The 23720-nt window shown below is 45.2% G+C and overlaps 2 protein-coding genes across 5 annotated transcripts in view; one reads left to right on the top strand and one right to left on the bottom strand.

Moving 5' to 3' along the window:
• IST1 (IST1 factor associated with ESCRT-III) overlaps positions 1-19948 on the top strand; it is a 128777-nt gene extending 108829 nt beyond the window's left edge. For both annotated transcript variants that reach the window (XM_078669678.1, XM_078669679.1), the window contains exon 10: positions 17551-19948. In XM_078669678.1, the coding sequence (XP_078525804.1) occupies positions 17551-17750 (200 nt within the window). In that variant the 3' untranslated portion in view covers positions 17751-19948. The remainder of the gene's footprint in view (positions 1-17550) is intronic.
• Positions 19949-20849: 901 nt separating this feature from the next.
• LOC144798682 (polycystin-1-like protein 3) overlaps positions 20850-23720 on the bottom strand; it is a 1031816-nt gene continuing 1028945 nt past the window's right edge. For 2 of the 3 annotated variants that reach the window (XM_078669668.1, XM_078669669.1), the window contains one exon: positions 20850-21459. In XM_078669668.1, the coding sequence (XP_078525794.1) occupies positions 21337-21459 (123 nt within the window). In that variant the 3' untranslated portion in view covers positions 20850-21336. The remainder of the gene's footprint in view (positions 21460-23720) is intronic. The other variant, XR_013603613.1, reaches the window with a different exon arrangement.

Raw genomic sequence — 23720 nt, 5'->3', positions numbered from 1 at the left:
GCCACACTCCTCCACATAGAAAAGTAAATAGTGGTGGTCTGTTTTGTATGTATTGTAGGTTGTCTTGGGTTATGAACTGGCCCTCCGGGAAATTATATTGCTCATCCTCCTCGTACTAGCCTGGTTCAGCACATTCAGGGCTCCCCGCTCCTGTAGCACCAAGATATCCGGATGATAGTCAATCGGAAGCATCGGTGCATACAGTGACATTTTCACTGCCCATCTCCGCAGCGCCTGCCTGGCTGTGGTAGTGCATAGTAGCGTATTTAATTCTATACAACGTATTCCCCCTTTGTTACGCAACGAAACAAGGTGTGCATCCCCCTCCTCCATGGCTAAATGGGGCTTGTATGCAATGGGATTTTACCAATAATGCACAAAGTGTTCCTGGGCACAGAGGCAGTACAAGTGGAGATCTGGAGCTCCGAATCCTCTGCTTTTGTAGGGCATAGTGAGGGTTTCCAGCTTAACTCTCGGCTGCTTCCCTGCCCAGATTAGTCTCAGAAGTTGTGTATGTATGTTTGCGAAGAGCACACTGGGCAAGATGGTGGGGATATTTATAAACAGGTTAAGGAAACCCAGGAGTATTATCATTTTTATCAGGGCTAGCCTGTTTGCCAGCGATAGTGGCATTTTTATCCATCTTTCAACTCTGCTTTCTAGTTAGGTTAGGTCCCTGCTGTAGTTTTCTTGTATGACTAGGCATGTGTTCCTATGTACCCATACTCCTAGATATTTCACAGGGTTTGTTGCCCATTCATGTGGGTATTCAAGCTCGTATGGCTTCTTGCATTCCGTGAGTGGTATAATAACTGATTTTCCCCAATTAATGGTCAGCCCAAAAAACCTTTAAAAGTGAACATATTCATGTGGCACCTGTTCCAGGTAACTTTTGGGGTTTTATACATAGAGTACCATGTCATCTGCACACAAAGATATGCTAAGCGGCCTCTGCTGGAAGCGCATTGCCCAGTCTCAGTGTCTCTGCCTTATGATGCATGCTAATGTTTCTAATATTAACCGCATGCGCGCTAGCGGTTTTCCCGCTGCACGCTGCGATTTTAAAAAACCCGCGTTACGTGACAAGGTCAGCTCGTCATACGCGTAGCGCAGGTAACGCCCATGACCAGCTGACCTTGTCATGAGCGCTGAAGGGGTTAAAGAAAACAATAGCGGAGACCAGGGGCAATCCTGCCTCGTGCCCCTGCCTATGTCCATTAGTTCTGAGGTGTACCCCTCTATTCACACTCTTGCTGTTGAGGATCTGTATAAGAGGCCCAACCATTTCAGAAAGCCATCTGGGAGTCCTATTCATCGGAGTATCTGGAACATATAGCTCCATTCTATGGAGTCAAACGCTTTTGCAGCATCTAACATAACTGCCACTTCTCTTCCAGGGGATCCTCATCAATAGTCATAAGCATTAGAATATTCCCGCCCATGTGCGGGACCCCGGAAACACTATATTATATGTGCCCCACATATATATACTCATATATATATATAAATATATATATATATATATATATATATATATATATATATATATAAAACATGCAATAGCAGCCAATAAAAACAGAGCTGAAATATGCTGTGTAGAATTTCCACCATACCTGTAATAATAATAAGCATTAGAAACATGAGAAACAACAAAAAGTTTGTTTATAAATTGTTTTAATGCTCAGAAAGCAGTAGAAATTCTTATAACTCACTGGAAGCATAGAAAGCTCCCAGGCTGCATTGCAAACACCCAGTCTAAAAAGACTGAAAAGCTAACCTGTAGCTGCATAGCAATAAACTGACACCGTGCCTTTAAGGCACTCATGACCCCCAGTATCCCATCATGCCTCAGGGGTGACAGTTAGGTCAGTTGTTCTTTCCGGCTCCTTCAGAGAAGGACCCTGGTTACACAGCTCCACTAATTTTCCTGTTTTTTGACAGAAAAACTTCACTTTTAACAACTTTTGGTTCTTACTCGACATTTAACATCTAGTCAAGTAAGATACTGTCTTTTTTCAGTCATTTTGGTGAGCATTTTCCCCTGAAAATGCCTTCACTCTTTGACAAATGCCCTTCTTGTGGCAACAAGAAGGCCAAATCAGACAACCACGACGTCTGTATCCTGTGTCTGCCTGAGGAACATGATCCAGGCACCTGTCCTCATTGTGAACACCTGTCAGGAAGAACTTTAAAAGACAGGGAGAGGATTCGCATTTATGGCCTAGCTCATAGGTCATCAAGAGGAAGATCTCCGGTGAGGAAGGGCTCCAAGAAGACTCACTCATCTTCCAGAAAGAAGTCTTCACGCCCCTCACCCTCAGCGTCGGGCTCGGCGCTGAGAAAAGAACCACCGGTGGATCATTCATCGTCTAAACTACCGTCGACGGCGGGCTCGCCGTCGAAGAGAAGACCAGGTACGTCGACGACGTCGAAGGATCCAGTTCCATCGTCGAAATCCCCTCCGTCGGCGTCAACCTGGCGACGTCCGATGTCAAGGAAGGGAACTCCGCCGCCGTCAAACGGGCGACGGTCGGCGTCGAGGTCCAAGACCCCTCCGCCGTCGTCAACCAGGCGACGACCGGCGTCGAGGGAGGTCACCCCTCCGCCGTCGTCATCCAGACGTCGACCGGCGTCGAGAAGTGTGACTCCTCCGCCGTCGTCGAAGAAGCGACGTTCGGCGTCGAGGACCAAGACCCCTCCGCCGTCGACGGGGAAGAGTCGATCGGCGTCGAGGAGGCAGTCTCCGTCGGTGTCTCGTCAGCTCTCGGCGTCGAGGGTGTCCAATACCCCTCCACCGTCGTCGCACAGACATTCGACGTCGAGGCAGAAATCTCCGTCGACGGCTGATCATCCCCGTTCGACGTCGAGAGAAGGACCTCCGTCGACGACTGGGCATCGTCACTCGACGTCGAGGCAGGGTACTTCGTCGACGACAGGACATCGTCGTTCGACGTCGAGACTTCCGTCGACGACTGGGCATCGTCGGTCGACGTCGAGAGAGAGGACTCCGTCGACAGCCAGTACTCGCCGTTCGACGTCGAGACGTGGAACTCCGTCGGCGGCTGCTCTTCGCCGCTCGACGTCGAGAGACCATACATCCTCGCATAGACATTCTAAAACAAGATTGTTTGATCCGCCGACTCCCCGAAAGCACTCGACCATGAGGGAAGATCGCTCGGCGTCGAGAGGTTCAGATGTGGTGATGGTAACGGAATCAGCTTCCCGTCATTCCACCTCAAGGTCCTCTGGCTCCTCAACTGCATCTTCAAAGTCCAGAAGTCCGGTACGCAAATCACCTGTGCGTCGGACGGACCCTTGGGCGGATAAAGTCAGACTGTCACCTAGATGGTACAGGTCTTTGGACCATTGGAGATATTCTGGGGCTGCAAAGCGTATGCAAGACTATGCCAGCTCGCACCACAGGTCTCCTCTTCAGAATCTGGTGGAAGAGATGGACAAGCATAGCCCTCCCAGGCGCAAATCTCCTGTAAGAACACCACCCAGATCTCCCAGAAGGACCCGATCTCCCAGAAAAGACCCAGAGGTGCGGGTCAGGTCTCGCTCTCCTAGACGAGAAGAGCCTTCGAAACGATCAAAAGAGAGGAGGCACAGTGTCCACCATAAACGTCGACGGACTCAGTCTACTTCCTCTACCGCTTCTTCCAGGTCTTCCAAGAGGGACTACTCCCCTACTTTGACGGACAGTCCTACGTCCCGATCTTCCCAAGTGGATGACATTGGCACGTATCTGGACGTCTTACAAAGAGGAGCTCAGAAGCTGAACATTGAAATGTCTGTCCCTCAGGTTACAACGACAGTCATTTTTGAGACTTTACACAAAAAGGCGATCACCCGTCCTCTACTGCCATTAGTTCCGGGGATTATAGATCCTGTCAAGGAGGTATTCCTAACTCCGGCGGCTATCAGAGCGGTGCCAGCCCGCATCCAAAAGAAATACAAACCGGCCTCTTCTGACCCGGTTTTTGTAAGATCGGACCCGCCTGCAGACTCTGTTATTGTGGCGGCGGCGAGGAAGACACACGCAGTGGCAGGTTCTTCTTCCGTCCCCCCAGACAAGGACAGCAAGACGCAAGACTCCTGGGGTCGCAAAGTCTGCAACTCAGCTGCTTCGACTCTTAAAGTTTCTAGTGTGGCTGCACTTCTGGGTCGGTACGACAGAGCCTTATGGGACTCTATGGAAAGGTTCAAAGCCAAGCTGCCAAAAGAAGACCAGCAGGACTTTGAGGAGACCGTGACTGAAGGATGTCTGGTGGCGAATCAGATGATAAGCACGGCTGCGGATGGTGCTGTCCTGTCGGCGCATTCCTATTCTCATGGGGTTTGTGCCAGGAGATCGGCATGGTTGCGCTTGACAGGCCTGAAGCCAGATGCTCAACATCGCATCCTTAATCTCCCCTTTTCGGGTTCCGCTCTTTTCGGTGAGCATGCTGACGAAGAAATGACCCGAATGAAGACGGAACTGGACACAGTGAAAGCGGTGGGCTTGGAAAAGAAGAAAGAGTTCAAGCGTCGTTTCAAGCCCAACAGGGGGAGAGGGGCTCAACAGAGGGTTCAAACCCCTCAATGGTCCCAAAGTAAAGCCCAAGGAAAACCCCAGTTTCGGGGTAAACCTGGCAGAGGTAGAGGAGGTCATCAACAATCCTCTACCACTACAAGAGGAGGAAAAGCCTGATCAGTGGCTTCCTCTGGCGCCGTTGCCCACTCCAGTGGGAGGAAGTGCTTCACAACACCTGGCAGAGTGGGTCAGCATCACCAAGGATCAGTGGGTGCTGAATATACTGCGCAATGGATACAAACTACGTTTCCTTGCTCCTCCAAAGAACATACCTCCAAAGAGCGCTTACCCTCACCAACTAAGCTTGCTCCGAAGAGAGGTAACAGTCCTACTGCAAAAGCGAGCGATAGAGGAGGTTCCTCTCGCTCAAAGAGGAAAGGGAGTCTACTCCAGGTACTTTCTTGTCCCCAAAAAAGATCAGGAGGACAAGTTCAGACCAATACTCGATCTACGACTTCTAAACAAGATCATCATCAGAGAAAAGTTCCGCATGCTGGCTCTTCACCAAATATGCCCTCATCTTCAAGTCGGAGATTGGATGTGTTCGGTGGACCTGCAAGATGCGTACTTTCACATCCCAATTGCTCAACAACATCGCAAGTACTTGAGGTTTGTCGTAGGGAACAAGCACTATCAGTACACAGTGCTACCCTTCGGTCTCAAGTCCGCACCACGAGTCTTCACCAAATGCATGGCAGTGGTGGCGGCTTTTTTGCACAAGAAAGGACTCTTCCTATACCCATACTTGGACGACTGGCTCCTAAAAGGTCCGTCTCCAGTGCGGGTGAAACACGATCTACATCTGTGTCTTCTCCAATTGCACAGGCTCGGTCTCCATGTGAATCTGGAGAAGTCAGTCCAGCGGCCTACACAGTCAATTCACTATCTAGGCTCCGTTCTGGACACAAAAGTGGGAAAAGCGTTTCCTTCGGAGGAGAGACTTTTTTCCCTGAACCAGAAATGTGGAATTCTGCTAGAATCTCGGCTTCCAACAGCCCGACAAGTAGCATCCCTGCTGGGTTCCATGGCATCCTGCATCTTTCTCATCCCAAACGCCAGGCTGAGAATGCGGCCTCTACAGCAGGCCCTGGAGGATCAATGGGACCAGGCGACAGGACTTTGGGAGGATCGCATCAAGCTCTCCCAAATGACGAAAGACGCCATCAAATGGTGGACACGGAGAAAGAATCTGCTGGTGGGGGTTCGGTTTGACCAGCCTCTTCCAATCCAGTCGATAGTGACGGATGCCTCTCTGCAAGGTTGGGGAGCACATATGGGTCCTCTTCAGATTCAAGGCCTGTGGTCTGCGCAGGAGCAGACATACCACATCAATATGCTGGAACTCAGAGCGGTATTCCTGGCTCTCAAAGCTTTTTTACCAGCGATAGAGTCCAACGCAGTCCTAGTTCAGACGGACAACACGACCACCATGTTCTATCTGAACAAACAAGGAGGCACAAGATCTCGCCCTCTGTCTCGAGAGGCTCAAGCAATCTGGCATTGGCTCCTCTCTCGAGGCCTCACGATAGTGGCGGTGCACCTTCCAGGCGAGTTGAACGTAAAAGCAGACGCACTCAGCAGGCACTTCGAAGATCAGCCAGACTGGGTGCTAAACGACGAAGTGGTGGAAGAGCTTTTTCGTTGCTGGGGTCGTCCAACCATAGATTTGTTTGCAGACGACGAAAACTCCAAATGCCACGCCTTCGCGTCCAGGTTCCACCGGCCAGGGACTCAGGGGAATGCTCTGCTGATGGATTGGTCAGGGACATTCGCTTACGCGTTTCCTCCCCTGGCTCTGATTCCGAGAGTAGTTTCCAAGCTCTGCAGGTCGGACATGGACATGATCCTAATAGCTCCGGATTGGCCACGGCAGTGGTGGTACCCGGACCTTCTACATCTGTCTGTGTGTCCACACAGACGACTTCCTTGCAGGCCGGACCTGTTGAGCAAGATGAACGGGAGGATAATGCATCCCAACCTCCCATCATTGAACCTAACAGCATGGCTCCTGAGGTCCTGCAATATGGACATTTGAACTTGCCTCCTGAGTGCATGAACATTTTAAAGGAGGCCAAGAGACCCTCCACGAGAGCATCTTATGCGTTTAAGTGGAAGCGGTTTTTCTTATGGTGTAAAGATCACCACCTTGACCCGATCAAAGGACAGGAGGACGTCATCTTGCCATACCTCCTTTCCCTAGCTACTGCTGGTTTGAAATACGCTTCTATTAGGGTGCATTTGTCAGCCATAGTTACATACAGAAAATCACCAGATCAGGTTTCTTTCTTTCAGGTTCCAGTGGTTAAGGACTTCCTTCAGGGGTTGAAGAAAGTCTATCCCCCTGTGCGAAATCCTTCTCCCCCATGGGAATTAAACCTGGTGCTATCCAGGTTAATGTCACCACCTTTTGAGCCCATCCACAAGGCCTCTTTGCAACATCTCTCTTGGAAGGCGGCCTTTTTGGTGGCGATTACCTCGGCTCGCAGAGTCAGCGAAATTCAAGCTCTCTGTGCGAAAGAACCATACACTATCTTTCATCACAATAGGGTAGTCCTAAGGGCTTATCCGGCTTTCTTACCTAAAGTCATCTCTGATTTTCATATAAATCAATCCATTTCCCTACCGTCATTTTTTCCAAATCCTACGACCCCAGCCGAGCGGTCACTGCACTCCTTAGATCTTAAAAGAGTGCTCAAGTTCTATTTGGAAATGACCAAAGGGATTAGAAAAACGGATCAACTGTTTGTGAACTATGGTTCAATGCGAACAGGTTTTCCGGCGGCCAAGAGATCCATCGCGAGATGGATTGTCTCTTGCATAAAATTGGCTTATCAGCTTGCAGGCGAGCCTTTGTTGCAGTCACCCAAAGCACATTCCACTAGAGGGAAGGCCGCTACAGTAGCCTTCCTGCACGACATTCCAATGTCGGAGATATGCAAGGCTGCGACTTGGAAATCAGTTCATACCTTTACAAGGCATTACTGCCTAGAATCTGATTCCAGGGCCGATACTCAAGTAGGACAAGCCTCTTTGAGGAATCTATTTGGGTAGCCTACGGCCTATACGAGCTTAGTGTTTACTAGGCTTAATATGGTTTATTACTGTATTGTTACTCCTTTGCCCGCAGGGAGATGAGGTGAGGCTCGCTATTCTATTCTAATGCTTATGACTATTGATGAGGATCCCCTGGAAGAGAAGGATTAGTTACTTACCTGTAATCCTAGTTCTCTTCCAGGGGTATCCTCATCAAAGTCATAAGCAACCCTCCCGCCTCCCCGGGCAAAGGACATTCTTTAATAAGGAGATATTGTTAACCTATTTGTTATTGGGTTTATTTTCAGTCTCCAAAAAGAACAACTGACCTAACTGTCACCCCTGAGGCATGATGGGATACTGGGGGTCATGAGTGCCTTAAAGGCACGGTGTCAGTTTATTGCTATGCAGCTACAGGTTAGCTTTTCAGTCTTTTTAGACTGGGTGTTTGCAATGCAGTCTGGGAGCTTTCTATGCTTCCAGTGAGTTATAAGAATTTCTACTCCTTTCTGAGCATTAAAACTATTTATAAACAAACTTTTTGTTGTTTCTCATGTTTCTAATGCTTATTATTATTACATGTATGGTGGAAATTCTACACAGCATATTTCAGCTGTTTTTATTGGCTGCTATTGCATGTTATATATATATATATATATATGTATTTATATATATATGAGTATATATATGTGGGGCACATATAATATAGTGTTTCCGGGGTCCCGCACATGGGCGGGAATATTCTAATGCTTATGACTTTGATGAGGATACCCCTGGAAGAGAACTAGGATTACAGGTAAGTAACTAATCCTTCTTTAAGCTGAGCTGATGCAGAGAGCGTTCGGAGGTTGTGGGTGGTGGACCTTGTTGGAATGAATCCTGATTGGTCTGGGAGTACCATTAGTGTCATAAGGGGTTGTAGTCTGTTGGCTAGTATGCGGGCTAATATTTGGGATCCGTATTAAGGGATAATGGCCTGTAAGAGTTGCATCTTGTTGGATTTGTCTTGTTTGAACAAGATTATCAAAGCCTTGCATAATGTTGTCGGAAAGGTACCCTTTTGATATGCTTCCCTATACATTTCTTGCATATGCAGTGCCAGCAAATCCATGAATGTTTTGTAAAATTCACCACTTAATCCATCTGGGCCTGGTGCTTTGCCATTCGGGAGCAATTGTATCGACTTAGTCAGCTCCACTTCGATAGATTCGCTTAAATATTCCCTCTATCCCTCAGACAGCCATAGGAGCGCTATATCAGATAAGTAGCTATCCAGCTACTGTGGTTGGACGTGCCTGCGAGATGCATAGAGGCCCTGAAAAAAACTCTTGAATTGAGAGAGTATCCATCTGGGGGTCATAGTAATTGTTCCCTTTGGCATCCGTTATCTGTGTGATGGGCTGATGGTTTTTATTGCTCGCTATTTTAGTTACTAGGTTGTGGCCTGGCCTGTCACCCTCTCCGTAAGCCCTTGCTACATTCCTTTTCGATAGATAAATGCTTCTGTTTGTGCTAGCTCGTTGTATTCTGTTATGCGTTAATGTATATCTGCTAATGTGAACTGACTTGGCTTTGCATCATATTCTAGTTCTAAGTAGGACAGGGTCTGTTCAGCGCGTTGCATCTTTTTACTGATATCTTTCAGTATACCTGCTTTTGTACTAATGCATATCCCCTTTAAAGTGACTTTGAATGCCTCTCATAATGTAGAGGCGTCGCTAACCGATCCCTTCTTGATTTTAAAATAGTCTATGATGGCTTCAAGTGTTACCTTAAAAATCGGATCGAGCACCGCCTCCGCCCTAAATCTCCATCTGTATTGTCATGGGATGCATGCTTGAATCTGCAATTCTAGCCTGACCGGGTTATGATCTGACAGCGTCCTAGGCAGACGCCCTACTTATGCCACCCAGGCATGTACGTCATTGGTCATCAGCCACTAATCCAGCCTAGACCAGGTGCCATAAGTTGGCGAGGCATGTGTACCTTCCAGATGGTCTGGGTAGCGGATCCTCCATGTATCTACCATCCCCAACTTCTCCATCCCATATGATGCTCGCTGCCCTGGAGTTTGGCTCCCATGAGGACTTGACTTATCCTCGCTTGGGTCCAGATGTGTATTCCTATTCCCCCCCCCCCAATATAATCTCTGATTAGCAAGTGGGCGCGAGGCATTGAATATAGCAGTGTAAAAAGCCAAATCATCCACGTTTGGCCCATATACATTGACCAACGTTATTATTTTACCATGCAGGCTACCTTGCAGTATGGCATACCACCCGGGCATGTCCGTGGCCGAGTGTAGAACCTGAATGGCGTTCCATTTCTCACAAACGTTAGCACTGCCCATGCGTACGAAGAGTAGGAGGATCCCAGCCGTGTTCCCACCCAGTGTGTGCCTGCCCTCCCCTCTGTGCTTTTTGTTAAGTGAGTTTCCTTAAGAAACCTAATTTGTATGTCATGCCTGGTGAGATACACCAATACTTGTCGAGTTTTCTTAGGGTTGTGTAACCCTCGGACGGTCCACGCCATGCATGCTAATTTAATGTTGCCTGAGTTACCTGCCAGTCAAACAGTAGGTAGCCTCCCCTGCCTGGGTGATACCTCTTGCTTGCGTCTTATGTGTACCTTATGTTCGGCCGCCCCCTCCTAGGCCATGGCCACTACCCGCAGGCCTCTCTCAAGGCTGGCTAGCTATATGGGCCTCGTTGATGTCGCAATGGACAATCGGGCGGCCAACGCTGTGTATTTGTCTGCTGCCTGCTCCCGCGGTGGGCCGCCTGCAATCTTCGCGATCGGCCGACTTTACAGGCCAGGCCTACACCCGCCTGTCGCACACTGCCTGTTGACCTGTGGCCTGGGGTCTGATGTTGGGCTGACCGCTTACTCTTCCTGCAGCCGGGGATGTACTTGTTCAATCGCTGGTCTGCTGGCCTCCGCTATAGATTTCTGCTGCCTGTAGGCCTTCCACAAACCTCACGATTGGCGCTCTTGACAGCTAAGGCCTATCTGCGCTTGTCGCACACTGCCTCTCGCTCTGCAGCGTGGTATCTGATGTTGGGCTTCCAACTTGCTCTTCCCACAGCCAGGGCCTGTACCTGCTCAGTTGCTGGTCTGCTCCGCCAGGCGTGACAGGGCTTGTTCTGCCGATCCGCTAGGTTCGTTTCAGGACCGGGCCCGCCTCTGCTCCCTCTCTGGGCCCTTAGCCGCCGAAGCTGCTGTTTGTCTTTCCTGCGATGTCTCAGCAAAATCTTTGCATTCCCAGTAACGCTACACTGTTCCGACCTTGCTTATGCTGTTATTCTGTGCTTTGCAGTGCGGATGGACGGATTAATGTTGGATATTCTTGCCTGGCTGGCAAAGCAGCACTAATGTGCGGCCATCTTGCCTCAGGCTCACTAGCGCCCCTCATCTCTTCACCACCATTCAAAACAAAAAATGCAGTATGTATGCCAGCAGGTTTCCACAGAAAAGGTCTTGGGGAAAAGCTGTCACGGACAGGAATATTTGCTTTCCCTCCCTTTTCACTGATTCCAAAAGTTATTTGGAAAATGAAGCAGGGCCAAGGCAGTACTGGTTCACAGAGCTGCTTCTTCCATCACTGTATGCATATTTAATTCCAGCTGACCGAAAAACCTTACTTTATAAATGAGGGTCAGGTGGTCCATCCACAGATACGTTTGCTCAGCTTGTCAGCTTGTCCCCTCACGACATTGAGTTTGGGATGCAAACTTGCTAGATATTTGTTGGTCAATTCTCCAGCTCTCTTGTCACCACAACTTAAAGTTGACCTGCAAAATGGAAAAGATTTTGTTCATGTATCACTAAAAATCTGCATCCACTTTCTTCTGCTCCAGAGCATATACTTCCTTATGTGCTACATCTAGCGAACTCCGGGCTAGCGCATTCTTCCATGTAGGTCCATCTGGCTGCTGTTTCCAGATTTTCATGGCGACGGGGGAGCTCTGGTTCTGGTCTAACTGATTGATTAAAGGGTTAATGAGAGGCATGTTTAGAGTCTACCCTCCTTTGATGACTCCCCTGTGGTCTGACAACTCAACACAGTCTTGTCTCCGCTCATGAGAAGTCCTTTTGAACCCATTCATAAAAGCAGACATGAAATATATTTTGTGGAAAGTAGCTTTTCTATTGCCACTTACTTCTGCTAGGAGGATAAGTGAGATTCACGCCTTGACAATTCATGAACCATATTAAAATTCCAAGATGATAGTCCTATTACGAAGAAATCCCAAGTTCATTCCGAAGGTGCCAACCTCGTTTTGCTTAAATTAACCTATTGTGCTACCAACATTCTTCAGTAAGCCTTCGTCTGCTGCAGAGAGTGCTTTACAGAGTGCTTTACACTCTCTAGATGTCAGACACACTCAAATTCTACATGGATAGACCCAAGATGTTTAGGAAATTGGATCAGCTCCTGATTTTATTTGCTCCACTGAGAAAGGGCCGATTGTTTTCACGGGCAAGTATTGCTTGTTGGGTTTCTGCAGCCATCACCTGTTGGCATGAAAAAGCAGGAAGACCATTGACTGCAAAGGTGAAGGCCCATTCTACAAGAAAGGTTGCTGCATCTGTAGCCCTGTTTGCAGGTGTTTCGTTGCCAGACATTTGCACAGCAGCGATTTGGGCTATTGCCCACACCTTCACGAAGCATAAGTGCGGTGGTTCCCAAAGTGTGCACCGCGACGCCCCGGTGCGCCGTGATGAGAAGCCAGGGGCGCCGCGCCGCTGCCCAGGATGTGGCTCCTTTGTGCTGAAAGTGCCCTCGCCCTCTGCATTTAAATGGCTCAATTAAGAGCTCGGTGAGGTTACGGCGGGCGAAAGGGCTAAAACTGTAGCTGCCTAAAGGAAGAGATAGAACAGGTGCCGACCGGGTTAGGAAGGTATGTGTTTTGGGGTGGGGCAAATGGGGAGTTGCACAATTACATTTGGCGTTTCTTTTCTAGCCAGTTGTTTACATTGCACGGAGCACTGGCGATTTCTAAATAATGGAGTCTTCCTGTTTTCTTATGTTTGTTGTCTAGAGATAGTTGGGGGGTATGTGCGTGAAGTGCTTTCAAACAAAACTGATGTGATATATATGATATTTATTACAGAGGCTCTACTATATCATGACATTGTGGAGTATCAGGGGAGGAAGCAATAAAAAAATCGGGTATTGCCAAAGCCAATATGATTTGCCTTTAGATTTTGTCAGCCGACCTTTAAATTTTGTCAGTGCTGGTTGCCGCTGCTGAACCTCTTCTGCAGAAGGAACTAATTGCTAAAATGCTTTATTTTTTTGTTAAAATGCTTTGTTGATGCTAGACCGTGTCAGCAAAAAAAAGCAGCAGTGCCCACTGCAGCTTGATGAGGCATCTACATGCAAGAATAAACATTTAAAAGCAAAGTGGGACAAAGAGAGCCGGAGAAGCAACAGATGATCTGACAGCCTGGGGGAACTGGAAAGAGCAACACGGAGAGCAAGGGAGGCAGGATGTGAGTAGGTAATAGCACATCGAGGAGAGGAAAACACCTGCACGCCCATGGAGTGCTAGAAAAAGAAAAATAGTTCCCTGAATGTTAGCAGTAGAAAAAGTATGCAAGTCATCATATCAAAAGGATGATACAGACCCTATGTACCAGTGGCGGAACAAACCTAGGTGGATGGAAAGCCATTGAATATGAAGCAAGTAAACAAGATGGACAAGAAAGCAAACCATTCATGAACAGTGGTCTGACCCATAGACTACGCTCAGTTTCGTTATTGTGTAATATAGATCTTAAGATAAATGACAGCTAAAAGCTGTCGGTAGGTGAGACATGAAAAAAAACTTTGGATAAGACTGTTGCTTTTCATGATTTTGGCCTGTACTGGTGTTGCAGTGCTACTTTTCAGAAAGTTCCAGTTCCCTTTCTGGTTGTTAAGGGCCTATGTTTGTGTAAGGACATTTGATGACACCTGGCTATTGCTTGGGGATTTCTAATTAAGGTACATCCAGATATGATGCTGCCTTATTTAAGCTCCTTATAGGAGTTGAGTCTCCAGTGTTACTTGTATGAAGAGCTTTACAGAATATCAAAGCTGTGTTTTTACACATCTTATCAATGTGCAAGGATTACTATGTAGCGTAGTAGTCTGTGGCACTGCCATGGTTTAGGAACATGAGAGTTCTGGTTTCAGATACTGTTTACCTAAAGCGGTGGTTCCCAAAGTGTGCGCCACGGCACCCCGGTGCGTCGTGATGAGAAGCCAGGGGCGCCGCGCCACTGCCCAGGATTTGGCTCCTTTGTGCTGAACGTGATCCCTGTAGTTGCCTAAAGGAAGAGATAGATAAGGTGCCGGCCGGGTTAGGAAGGTATGTGTTTTGGGGTGGGGCAAATGGGGAGTTGCACAATTATATTTGGCGTTTCTTTTCTAGACAGTTGTTACATTGCACGGAGCACTGGCGTTTTCTAATTATTGGAGAAATAATCGTGGCTGAGACAGACTCCTCGACTCTCCGTGTCTCATTTCTGGAGCGTGGGGCGGTTGGTTGGGGAGTGTCACATTAATTTGAGAGAAGTGAGAGTAAGCAGAGAGGGCAGGTGCTGCTAGCGGAAGCCAATTAAAATACGCGGGAAAACAATGTTCCGCAAATAACTCGAGAGCAAGTCTCTCCTTTTTACGCACACCGTGACGTTTTCCACCCAAAAATTGAGATGAGTGCGTCATATCGAAGCTAAGAATCGAAACGTCGATGTTCAGTTAATAAGCGCATGTGTGTCTTATTTACAAGCCTATTGTTTACAAGCCCCTTGCGCCGCCGGTGCGTCACTTTATGGCAGTAGTTCCCAAAGTGTGCGCCGCGGCACCCCGGTGCGCCGGTAAAAAAATGGTGGGGAGCCACGGCCAACTGCCAATTAGGTCAAGGGAGCCACGGGTCAAAAAAGTTTGGGAACCACTTCATTAGTGTCTGGATTCTTTTAGAAAGGCAGATGCCGTTGTTGGACAGGCAGTGTTATGTCGCCTGTTTCATTAAGGTGCACAGTTGTTTTAGCTTCATGTACTGTATGTTTATAGTGTGTGTGTTCTTTTTTTAACAAATATGTATTGAATATGCTATGCAATGCTTTGCTCATCTTTATGGTCCACTCGTACTAGCGAAGTTGATCTTGAAGTTTTTGTTTTTTTTCATGGTGGGATGGTTTGGCTTACCTACCACCATTTTGGGTTTGGTACTGCTTACTAGTCTGATTCAATCATGTGAATCCATGAAAGATATATACTGGAAAACCACAAGGTGCAGGTAAGCGTCTTGTTTTTCCCAACCTTTCATATTTGAACTCAATGGCTTGGTTCCTGAACCTGTGCAATTTAGACACCTGGACTGTCCCAAAGATTGTAAGGCATTTTAAAGGAAGCCAACCTTCTAAACACCAGAATATCCTATGTAAGAGGTTCCCCCATTGGTTCATTCAGGAGAACTTTAACCCTACCTAATGTCAAGAAGAGGCAGCAATTCCTTACCTTCTTAACATGTGGTATGTAGGAGAAAATGTCCTTCGCAAAACTTTGTCAGTCTCACTTTTAAATTCTAAATGTCATTAGGACTTTTTTTTCCATCATTTGAAAGAAATATCCTCTCTAAACTAATATGTCCCCCTTTCAAACATAGCCACAAACTAGCCTTACAACATCTAACATGGAAGGCAGCTTTCCTCAAAGTTTCATCTCAGAAAGCAGAGATAAGGAGATCGATGTTCTTTGCTTCCAGAGCCATACTCTGTTTAACAGGAACAGGCTGGTCATTAGCACGTTTTGTGGTATCCATTCGACAGTAGTGTCAGATTTCCATATTAAAAACGCCTTTTCTTTTCCTACATTTTTTCCAGAATAATTTCTTACCAGAACAACAGAAACGGCTCTTTACATGTTAGATGTCAAAACGGCGTTGTGTCCTGCATAAAACTAAAGACCTTAGATTGTAATGATCGGCCTGTTTAACAGGTTTAGCCGTAATAAAGCAGTTAATTATTCAATGGGTTGCCTCTTACATTTTACAGTGGTATGAGAATGTTAACACAACCTTAACTGCCAGGCCTCAGGCTCACTCTAGTACCAATCAAGCGGCTGCTACTGCATTACTGAGAAGCATCCTCATTTTAGAGGTATGCAAAGCATCCACTTGGAATTATGGTCACACTTTCTCAAGTCACTACTGTCTTCAGTCAGACTCCAACGCTAACACTCCAGTAGGGCAATCTTCACTAAGTAACCTCTTTGGTTAAGGCACATTGCTCTTCTGTTCTTTTCTTTGACTTTGTGGGAAGGGTTTACTATTCTTTCTGGTGCATTGGCCATTAATGAAGATCCCATGGAAGAGAAAGTCAGTTAACGTACCTGCAATCCTTGTTCCCCTTTATGGAAACTTTCTTTAAAAGTCATAAACTTTCCCTCCTCCCAAATGAAATTAGCAAGGAATGTGTTGCTTAATTTTCCAGATCCTAAGCTCCAGTTAAAAGAGAAGTGATTTAACTGCTATTAACAGACCCTGATTGATATCTGGTGGAGTGTCCTTTCTTACACAAGCTGTGTTGGTTTTCAAGCCTTTGTATGCTTCTGCCTCGATAGTTACGTTGTCCTTTTCACTCACAATTCCTTTAAGAAAGGGTTATGAATTAGTTTTTCATGTAGGTTGTCAAAATCATATGTCAAGTAGTGATTGCAATTGAGGTACAATCTCAATCTTTACATAAGCCAAACGCTATATGAGCACTGTCACTTCCCAAGATGTGCATCGAACTATGCAATGCGTACGAAATATGCAGTCCGTATTTCACATATGAAACCCAATAATGGTTTCCTATATTGGTAATGGTAAATACGTTGCATTCTATAGGGCTGAGTAATTGGGAGGAAAATAAATACCTTTTATGATCAGTGAAAGAGAGATGTCATTTTTCACAATCCTTTTCACCACAGATGGACAATAAAACCATATGTTCATTTATTAAGTAATATTGGATTATTTCACAGTAGCTTTCACATGACAATTAGAATTTCAGAACCTTAATGAATAAGAAATACTCTATAAAAGCCTGCATGTGAACTGCAGTTACACCTGAATAGTTGACCTGATTTGTAGATGGGCTGCTGCAAGCTCATGGTTTCCAGCTCATTGTTTTTTAAAAGAGGTCAGAGGGATAAGAAGATACGTTGGCTGTACTTTTTAGGAGGGTTCTATGGGTGAAGTATATTTTCAGTGCTTGTACGAGGATTGCAGCTTCAGCTATAGAGCTTCTGAGGAAATGTGGTAGAGTTTTACTTGTCCCCAGGTCAAGGGTGGCATACCTAAATAAACTTTTTACTGTGTAATTCTGTACAATATGATGTAAATTTGCATAAACTGAAATATAACACAGCTCGTGGTCACTTGGAAAGCATTATTTTAGTATGTGGTTTTCATGTGTCAGAAGCATGGCTAGCGCTACCTGTGTAAGTGTATGGTTTCATCCTGCTATCAGCTTAAAATATTGTCTATGGGATTGAGGCATAATGCAAAACTGACTAACGTGACCGTAAATGAACCGTGGAAATTCATATATATATTTTTATATAATTATAGTTCTTAAAAAAATCACTTTTCTAAATAGTTTTCAATATATTTATTTTGCTAAAAAATGTGCATTAGTATCTCTCAAAAGGGTTGGACTATTCAGTGCTTATATATTCAAAGGCGATCCCCCTGGTAAAGAACTAGGATTACAGGCACGTCATTTTTCCTTCGTAGTTACCTTAGTGCTTAGTTATCCTGCCCATCAGTGTAGCCTTTGTGTTTTAATAAGTTAATTACACTGTATCAATTCCTGTTAGCCTCTTTGCAGACCACAACGTGGCTTCTATATTTATGGTGCATGTTTTGTTAGTCACCTTTTAACATGTCATTTTTTATTGTAAACAGGCCCTGGAGCGAAGCCGGAACAGTTTACAAAGCCTTTTGCTGGGGCCTCCGGAAACTATGACAACTTTGTGCTTCCAGAGTTACCATCTGTGCCGGATACTTTGCCAGCATCGTCCGTAGGAGCGAACACGACTGCCTCCGAAGACATTGACTTTGATGATCTTTCACGCAGATTTGAGGAACTTAAAAAGAAAACCTAAGATGTAGATTCTGTGCGGGCTTCAGGATTTCACCAGCTACTGGAGCGGGTCCTCACTAGGATGAAACATGAAGCTGATTTTCTCTGACTTTTGACGTCCATTAATGATCTGTTTTTCTATAACAAAGAGGCTGTATGAATGCTTTTACCTGATTTTTTCAGTGTGCTGCAGTGTTCTTGCACTCCAAGATTTCATGCGAGTGATAGGAGCCTGCAGCAAGGCATGAGCTCGGAGTCCTCGATCGGAGAAAGCCTTTTTCTTTAACATTGGGTGAGCTTTGATCAGCAACACTTGTAACATTGGAAAATCTTTTAAGATTGACGGGAAAGGAGCTCTGAATTTCTCCTAACACTCCAACATACATTTCCAGATGGTTATATCAGCATCACTCTTGTGTTGCTGAAGCGTGTAGTGACACTGACAACATTGCTGTTGGAGGGCATCCGAGGAAGAACTGCCATATATTAAGTACTCTGAAAAAGGGAACTGTATTTCAGCTCTGGTGTCCTTTCGTGTATGAAACTGTATGACTCATGCTTTTCATTCTACTCACAATCTGGCAATTTGGGTTTGATTGATTCTTTGTGTAAGCTTCAGAATATGAGGATTGTTGGTTTTGACAGGTAACCTACACCGTAGCTCTATACCACTCAAAAGAGGCAGTTTGAAAAGCTGTTATTGCTCCACCGTGGTGAATAATTTGGGGGAGATGCAGGGTTTGCTTTGTAATTTACCTGGAGAAGATGGGCGATTATTCATGAGTGCACGTCACAAGGGGAATCGTGCACAGTCCCCAAAAGGGTCATTTGAACAGAGCAAAGTGCCCCTGGAGATGCTTAAACAAGGAGCTGAGTGAGGATGCCACAGTTAAAATTCCAGGCATAGGCCACCTACAGCAGTGGAGTATGTAGACATAAGCACATGTACTGAGTGTACGCTCATAAGGCAGATACTATGAACTCTTTGTCGTCAATCTGTAACATTCTGCACTTGAAATAAACCATGTGTCATAAAATGTGTGCTTGCAGGAGAAGCAAAGAAAAGCTGCCATTATGAAACTCTTAAGCATTGAGAGAGCAGTTCTACTCTGTCAGCCTCTATAAAGGTCATGGTTAGCCACTGTAGAGACACCCACAAAGCATACAAACAAAGGCCCTGGAGTGGGCTTCGGTGCAGAGCCAGGTATCCGCACTAGAATAGACTGTCCTTGCAGCTGGTCACCCAATGGCGGTAGAGCATGTTTCATGTGGATGAGTCATCTGCATGAAATACATTGGAAACAGATCTGATTGAAGACTTCACTTGTTATAGTCTTCTTTAGATAGACCTTGTACTCCCCATCTAAATTCAGTCTGCCATACCCCGTAAATTGAAGCACTCTTTTTGATGGACCTCTCAAAAGTCTGCCATCTTCTATGCCACTCCCCAGTCTACCTGTCAGTCTTCCTCTTGCTGTGCTGCTCGCAACCAACCCCACAGATTGCCTATAGTTTGGAATCTTTCTCAGCATTGGCTCTTGTAGCCTGACTTTTAGTCGCTCCCTTCGTGCTGAACTTCATAACTCCCTGCCTGTGCCTTTCCCTTCACCATCAGTGCCTCCTTTTACGCTGTGCACCTTGACTGCATACATTTCTTTCCAGGTGTGGTATATCATTGCCTTCTTCTGTGCTACACTGCTTTGTACTCTACTTGCTTGGAAGCACATTACTCAGTTGACTCAGAACCTCAAAGTACTCCCATTTGATGTTTTATCGCAGATCAACTAATTTCCCTAACTGATACTGTAGGTCAGAGCCCAGAAATATGGGCTGTGTGTGTCCGGTTAGGACTCCTCTGTTCCCTAAAGCTTCTTCACAGCTGGCCACTGGTTGCACCCTGGTCAGCTAGAATGGTTGTAAACTGGTAATATGCCTGAGCTCTAGTTAATAAAATATGTTCATTTGCTGGCCGGTGTAGTCCCACAGCTCTTGATTAATTCATACACTTTGGTCTGTTTTGCCTTCCAAGGAAACTCCTCTGCTGAAGGGACACCGTACCAATGTGGCTAATTGACCACACCGTGCATACTCACAGCTGATCAACTCCCCTTTTTAAAATATTTATGTACATAATATTTACTAGGAAATTGTCAGGTTTTTCTTTCGAGTGCTTTATTACTTTAAAAATCATTCCAAATAAATTTGAGGACGTGCAACATATTAGTGCTTATTGGTGTTCTTGGCTGCTCAATTCTTCAAATGATAATTATGGTGTTTAACTAAGTTGATGTCCTCACTGCTGCATCTGTGTAAAATCGACAACCATCCTCGATTTAGATCGATACAGGTGATCTACTAGCTGCTGCTCGAGCTAGTCCTAGTCGATCCTGTATGTAAAGGCCATTTTAAATTGTTGATGAGCCTTAGTTATTCTTTGTCATCCAGCAAAGAGTAACGTGCTGTTTGTAGGATCTTCTGAACGGCATTTGTCAACTGGTAAGTTTTATGTGAATTCTCTGAGCCCAATTCACTGGATTATTCTAAAACTAATGCTGTATGTACTGGCGTTGCCGCTTTGAGACAAGCCATGGTGAAATGTCTGAAGTTGGGAGACTGTTTAAGGAAAGATTAAATGCTTTTATTTTATTTTATTTTACGAGAAGAGATGACCAAACTGTGTTACTTTAGAAGTGAAGTCCAATACAAATTCAAGACCAAGCATATCCATTCCCTTTGCCAGTCGCCTGTAGGTTTTATTAGAGTGCAAAATCGCAGCTGATTTCAAAATCTGCTGTGATCCAAGTACGCCCTTTATCAGCAAGGTAAAGGGAGGAAAAGTGGTGAATGGCATACTCCATACTGCACAACGGAAAGTTACAGTATGAAAACGGGTTTTCTTTCAGTATATGGATCTGAAAACTAGGAACCTTGATACGAAAATTATCGTGCAAGAAGTGGCTAAAACCTGAAAACCTACATGGAAGTTTGTGTTTATAGGAATGGCTTGTGATTTGCTGAACTGAAGGCCAGCACTGGTGATGGGTGGGCAAAATATGTAAAAACTCTTGGACTGGCTAAGAGAGATCAGCTATCTAAACAAAAGCAATGCTAAACATTGGCACCAAGTAATAGCATCAGTTTATTTATTTATTCAGTTTTATATAGTGCGAACATGACCCTTTCAGGTATCGGAGCACTGTACAACATGGTGGCAAGAAGTTAACCATAAACAGATGACCCTTTGACGGGCCAAAGCAATGTACAACATAATTAGATACATATAAAAAATGGTCCTTTCTAGAGCCATACAAATGGAGAGCGAACATCTATAGAGTAGGAATTGAAAATTTCAGACTAAATGTACAAGTAGTCCTCGGGTGCCTTCAAGTTCTAGGTTTACATGATGAACACATGCCCAGCGTATTTTATTATAAAATGAATGCATGTTCATTGGTTGCATATCCCGGTCTGAATGCAGTTGCCATTAGAATAGGAGTAGGTTGGAATCAAACAAATATCCTAAAAGAGAAAAAGCAGGTAAAAAAACTCTTGTAACAGCTGCCTCTTCGCAGAAACTGAATTTTCCAAGTAAATCCAGAGAGCGGTGGTTACTTCTCATCTTCTTTCTTCTCAGCTGCTGTAGGTGAACACATCTTCGCCTTTCTCCTGATACCCAAAAGGCTGCTAAGCTTCTGTAGCAGAAGTTCCACTATTTCTTCCTGCTTCGAAAACTGAATAAATAGAAAAAAACAAATTGTAACGATAGTGGTAAGCTAAGCTCCTTATCGAAAAAGGTAAGACTGCGAAGTCTTTAAAAGCCAAGGGGTACATCTGATGGGAACAGATGAAACTACATATTTTTAGCACAAAGAGTTCGATGTATGAATGGATCTTACTAATGCAAAGCCAGTGCTGCGCAAATTGGCAGGCTTTTGATACTTTACGAAATTGCAAGGAAAAGGAAGCAGTGAAGAGCTTTTCTTCCTTGCTTCTCTCCGAGAAATATACCAATAGCTGTTGGAAACTACTGAAAGATTACCAACTACAGTGAACGGTCTGGCTTCATTCAGAAAGTGGAAGCAGTCTATGAGAGACACCATGTAGTGTGTGAATAGCAGCTGCAAGCATCATAGGAAGCAAATACCTGTGTATAATACCAGTGCATGCCCCCCAATGTCCATTCACGTTGACCCCTACAATGGATGAGGTGCTGGCCTTCGAGTACCATTCGGCTATGTGGCAGAAAATATGTAGTTCAAAACATCAATTCAGCAATTAAAAACATTAATTTTTTTCCTACATCCTAGTGCATGTTCATACTGCTGTATTGTTTCAATATTAGAAGTCGTTATCGAAAGGACGTGGCTCAGCATGTTCCTTTAACATTTTATCAATAGTATTTGAACAGTATTGCAATGTTCTTCAGACAACTCTTTCATTTTATATCAGTCTTAACATTTCAACACAACTGATGCCTTGGGGGTGCCTAAAGAAATGGTTGTTTCTCTTCCAGGGTATATTCATCAATAGTCATAAGCACTGAATAGTCCTTCCAACGTGCGGGGACGCTGAAGCATTAACAAAAGATATATGCGCATAAATATATATATACGGAACAAGAACAAACATTAAATAAACGACCTGCACAGACCGTAGTCAATCTCTTAAGTAGAGTTTTAACCCAAGAAGAGCAAAAGGTATTGGAGTTAGGCCCTACTTTTTGTCCCACCACAGGATATGACTACGCCAATGTTCGCATAGACCTGTTTAAGTTTATACGAAAATTAAAATTTCAAAAGATTTTCCTGATTAACCCTAGAAATGAGCTGCAAATATCTGACACCGCTATCAATGATGACGACTCAACTGAGACACAGTGCACAGAAAATACTTTTCGAGCACTGTCAACGATGCAAGCACTGGAAAGTCTGGGCGCCGGTGAATCCACAGTGCCCAACACCCAGGAGTATTTGGAAGAAGCCGGCATCAAACAAGTAAGCGGGAACCGCAAATTCAAGAGAAAATCAAGGAAAATACCACACACAACATTTGACGCTATAGACGTCTTTAATGAGGCTGTCATTACAGACTTAAAAAATCTTGCCAAACATACGAGCACAGGAATCGAACACTACAACATACCACGCAAGTATTGGGAAGCATTGAAAACCCTAAGAAATGACAAAACCATCGAGATCAAACCATCAGACAAAGGGGGCAACATGGTGATTTTTAACAAAGAACATTACCAAAGAGAAGCAATGCGGCAACTGGAAGATGTTGATTGTTATACTCCAATTCATCGCAAGAAATATGTGGAATGCATAGTAGAATACCATCACTTATTGGGCCAGTGGAAGGAGGAGGGTATGTTAACCAACGATGAATACCTCTTTCTGTACTGAACCAACTTTGCCAACATTCTACCACTTGCCCAAAATTCATAAACACTACAAAAATCCCCCAGGAAGACCTATGTAGACTCTTTTCTAGCCCCCTTGGTGAGAAACCTGGTGTCATACATACAGGACACACAGGATTTTCTTAGACATATAGAAGGGGTTGTATGGGAAGAAGATCTGTTGCTTATAACCCTAGACATTACCAGCTTGTATACCTGTATTTGTCACTCTGATGGTCTAAAAGCAATAAGATGGTTCTTGGGTCAAAACATCCCAAATTTACCCAACATAATGCAATGCTGTTAGACATGATCTCGTACTGCCTCCACAACAACATCTTTATATTTGGAGGGCAGCTGTACCAACAAAACCGGGGTACAGCAATGGGTACGTGCTTCGCCCCCAGCTATGCGAATCTTTTCGTTGGCTGGTGGGAGAAGCACGTAGCCTGGGGGGAGGCCAATGGCTGGACAGGATCGTACTTTGGTCGCGATACATTGACGACCTCTTTATTATATGGCGCGGCGACCAATCCTCGACTGAGGAATACGTCGCATCGCTAAATAATAATGAATTAAGTCTGACATTTA

This window comes from Lissotriton helveticus, chromosome 12 (genome assembly GCF_964261635.1).
Source record: "Lissotriton helveticus chromosome 12, aLisHel1.1, whole genome shotgun sequence".
Lineage (NCBI taxonomy): Eukaryota > Metazoa > Chordata > Amphibia > Caudata > Salamandridae > Lissotriton > Lissotriton helveticus.
This window is presented reverse-complemented; position numbering and strand designations above follow the sequence as displayed.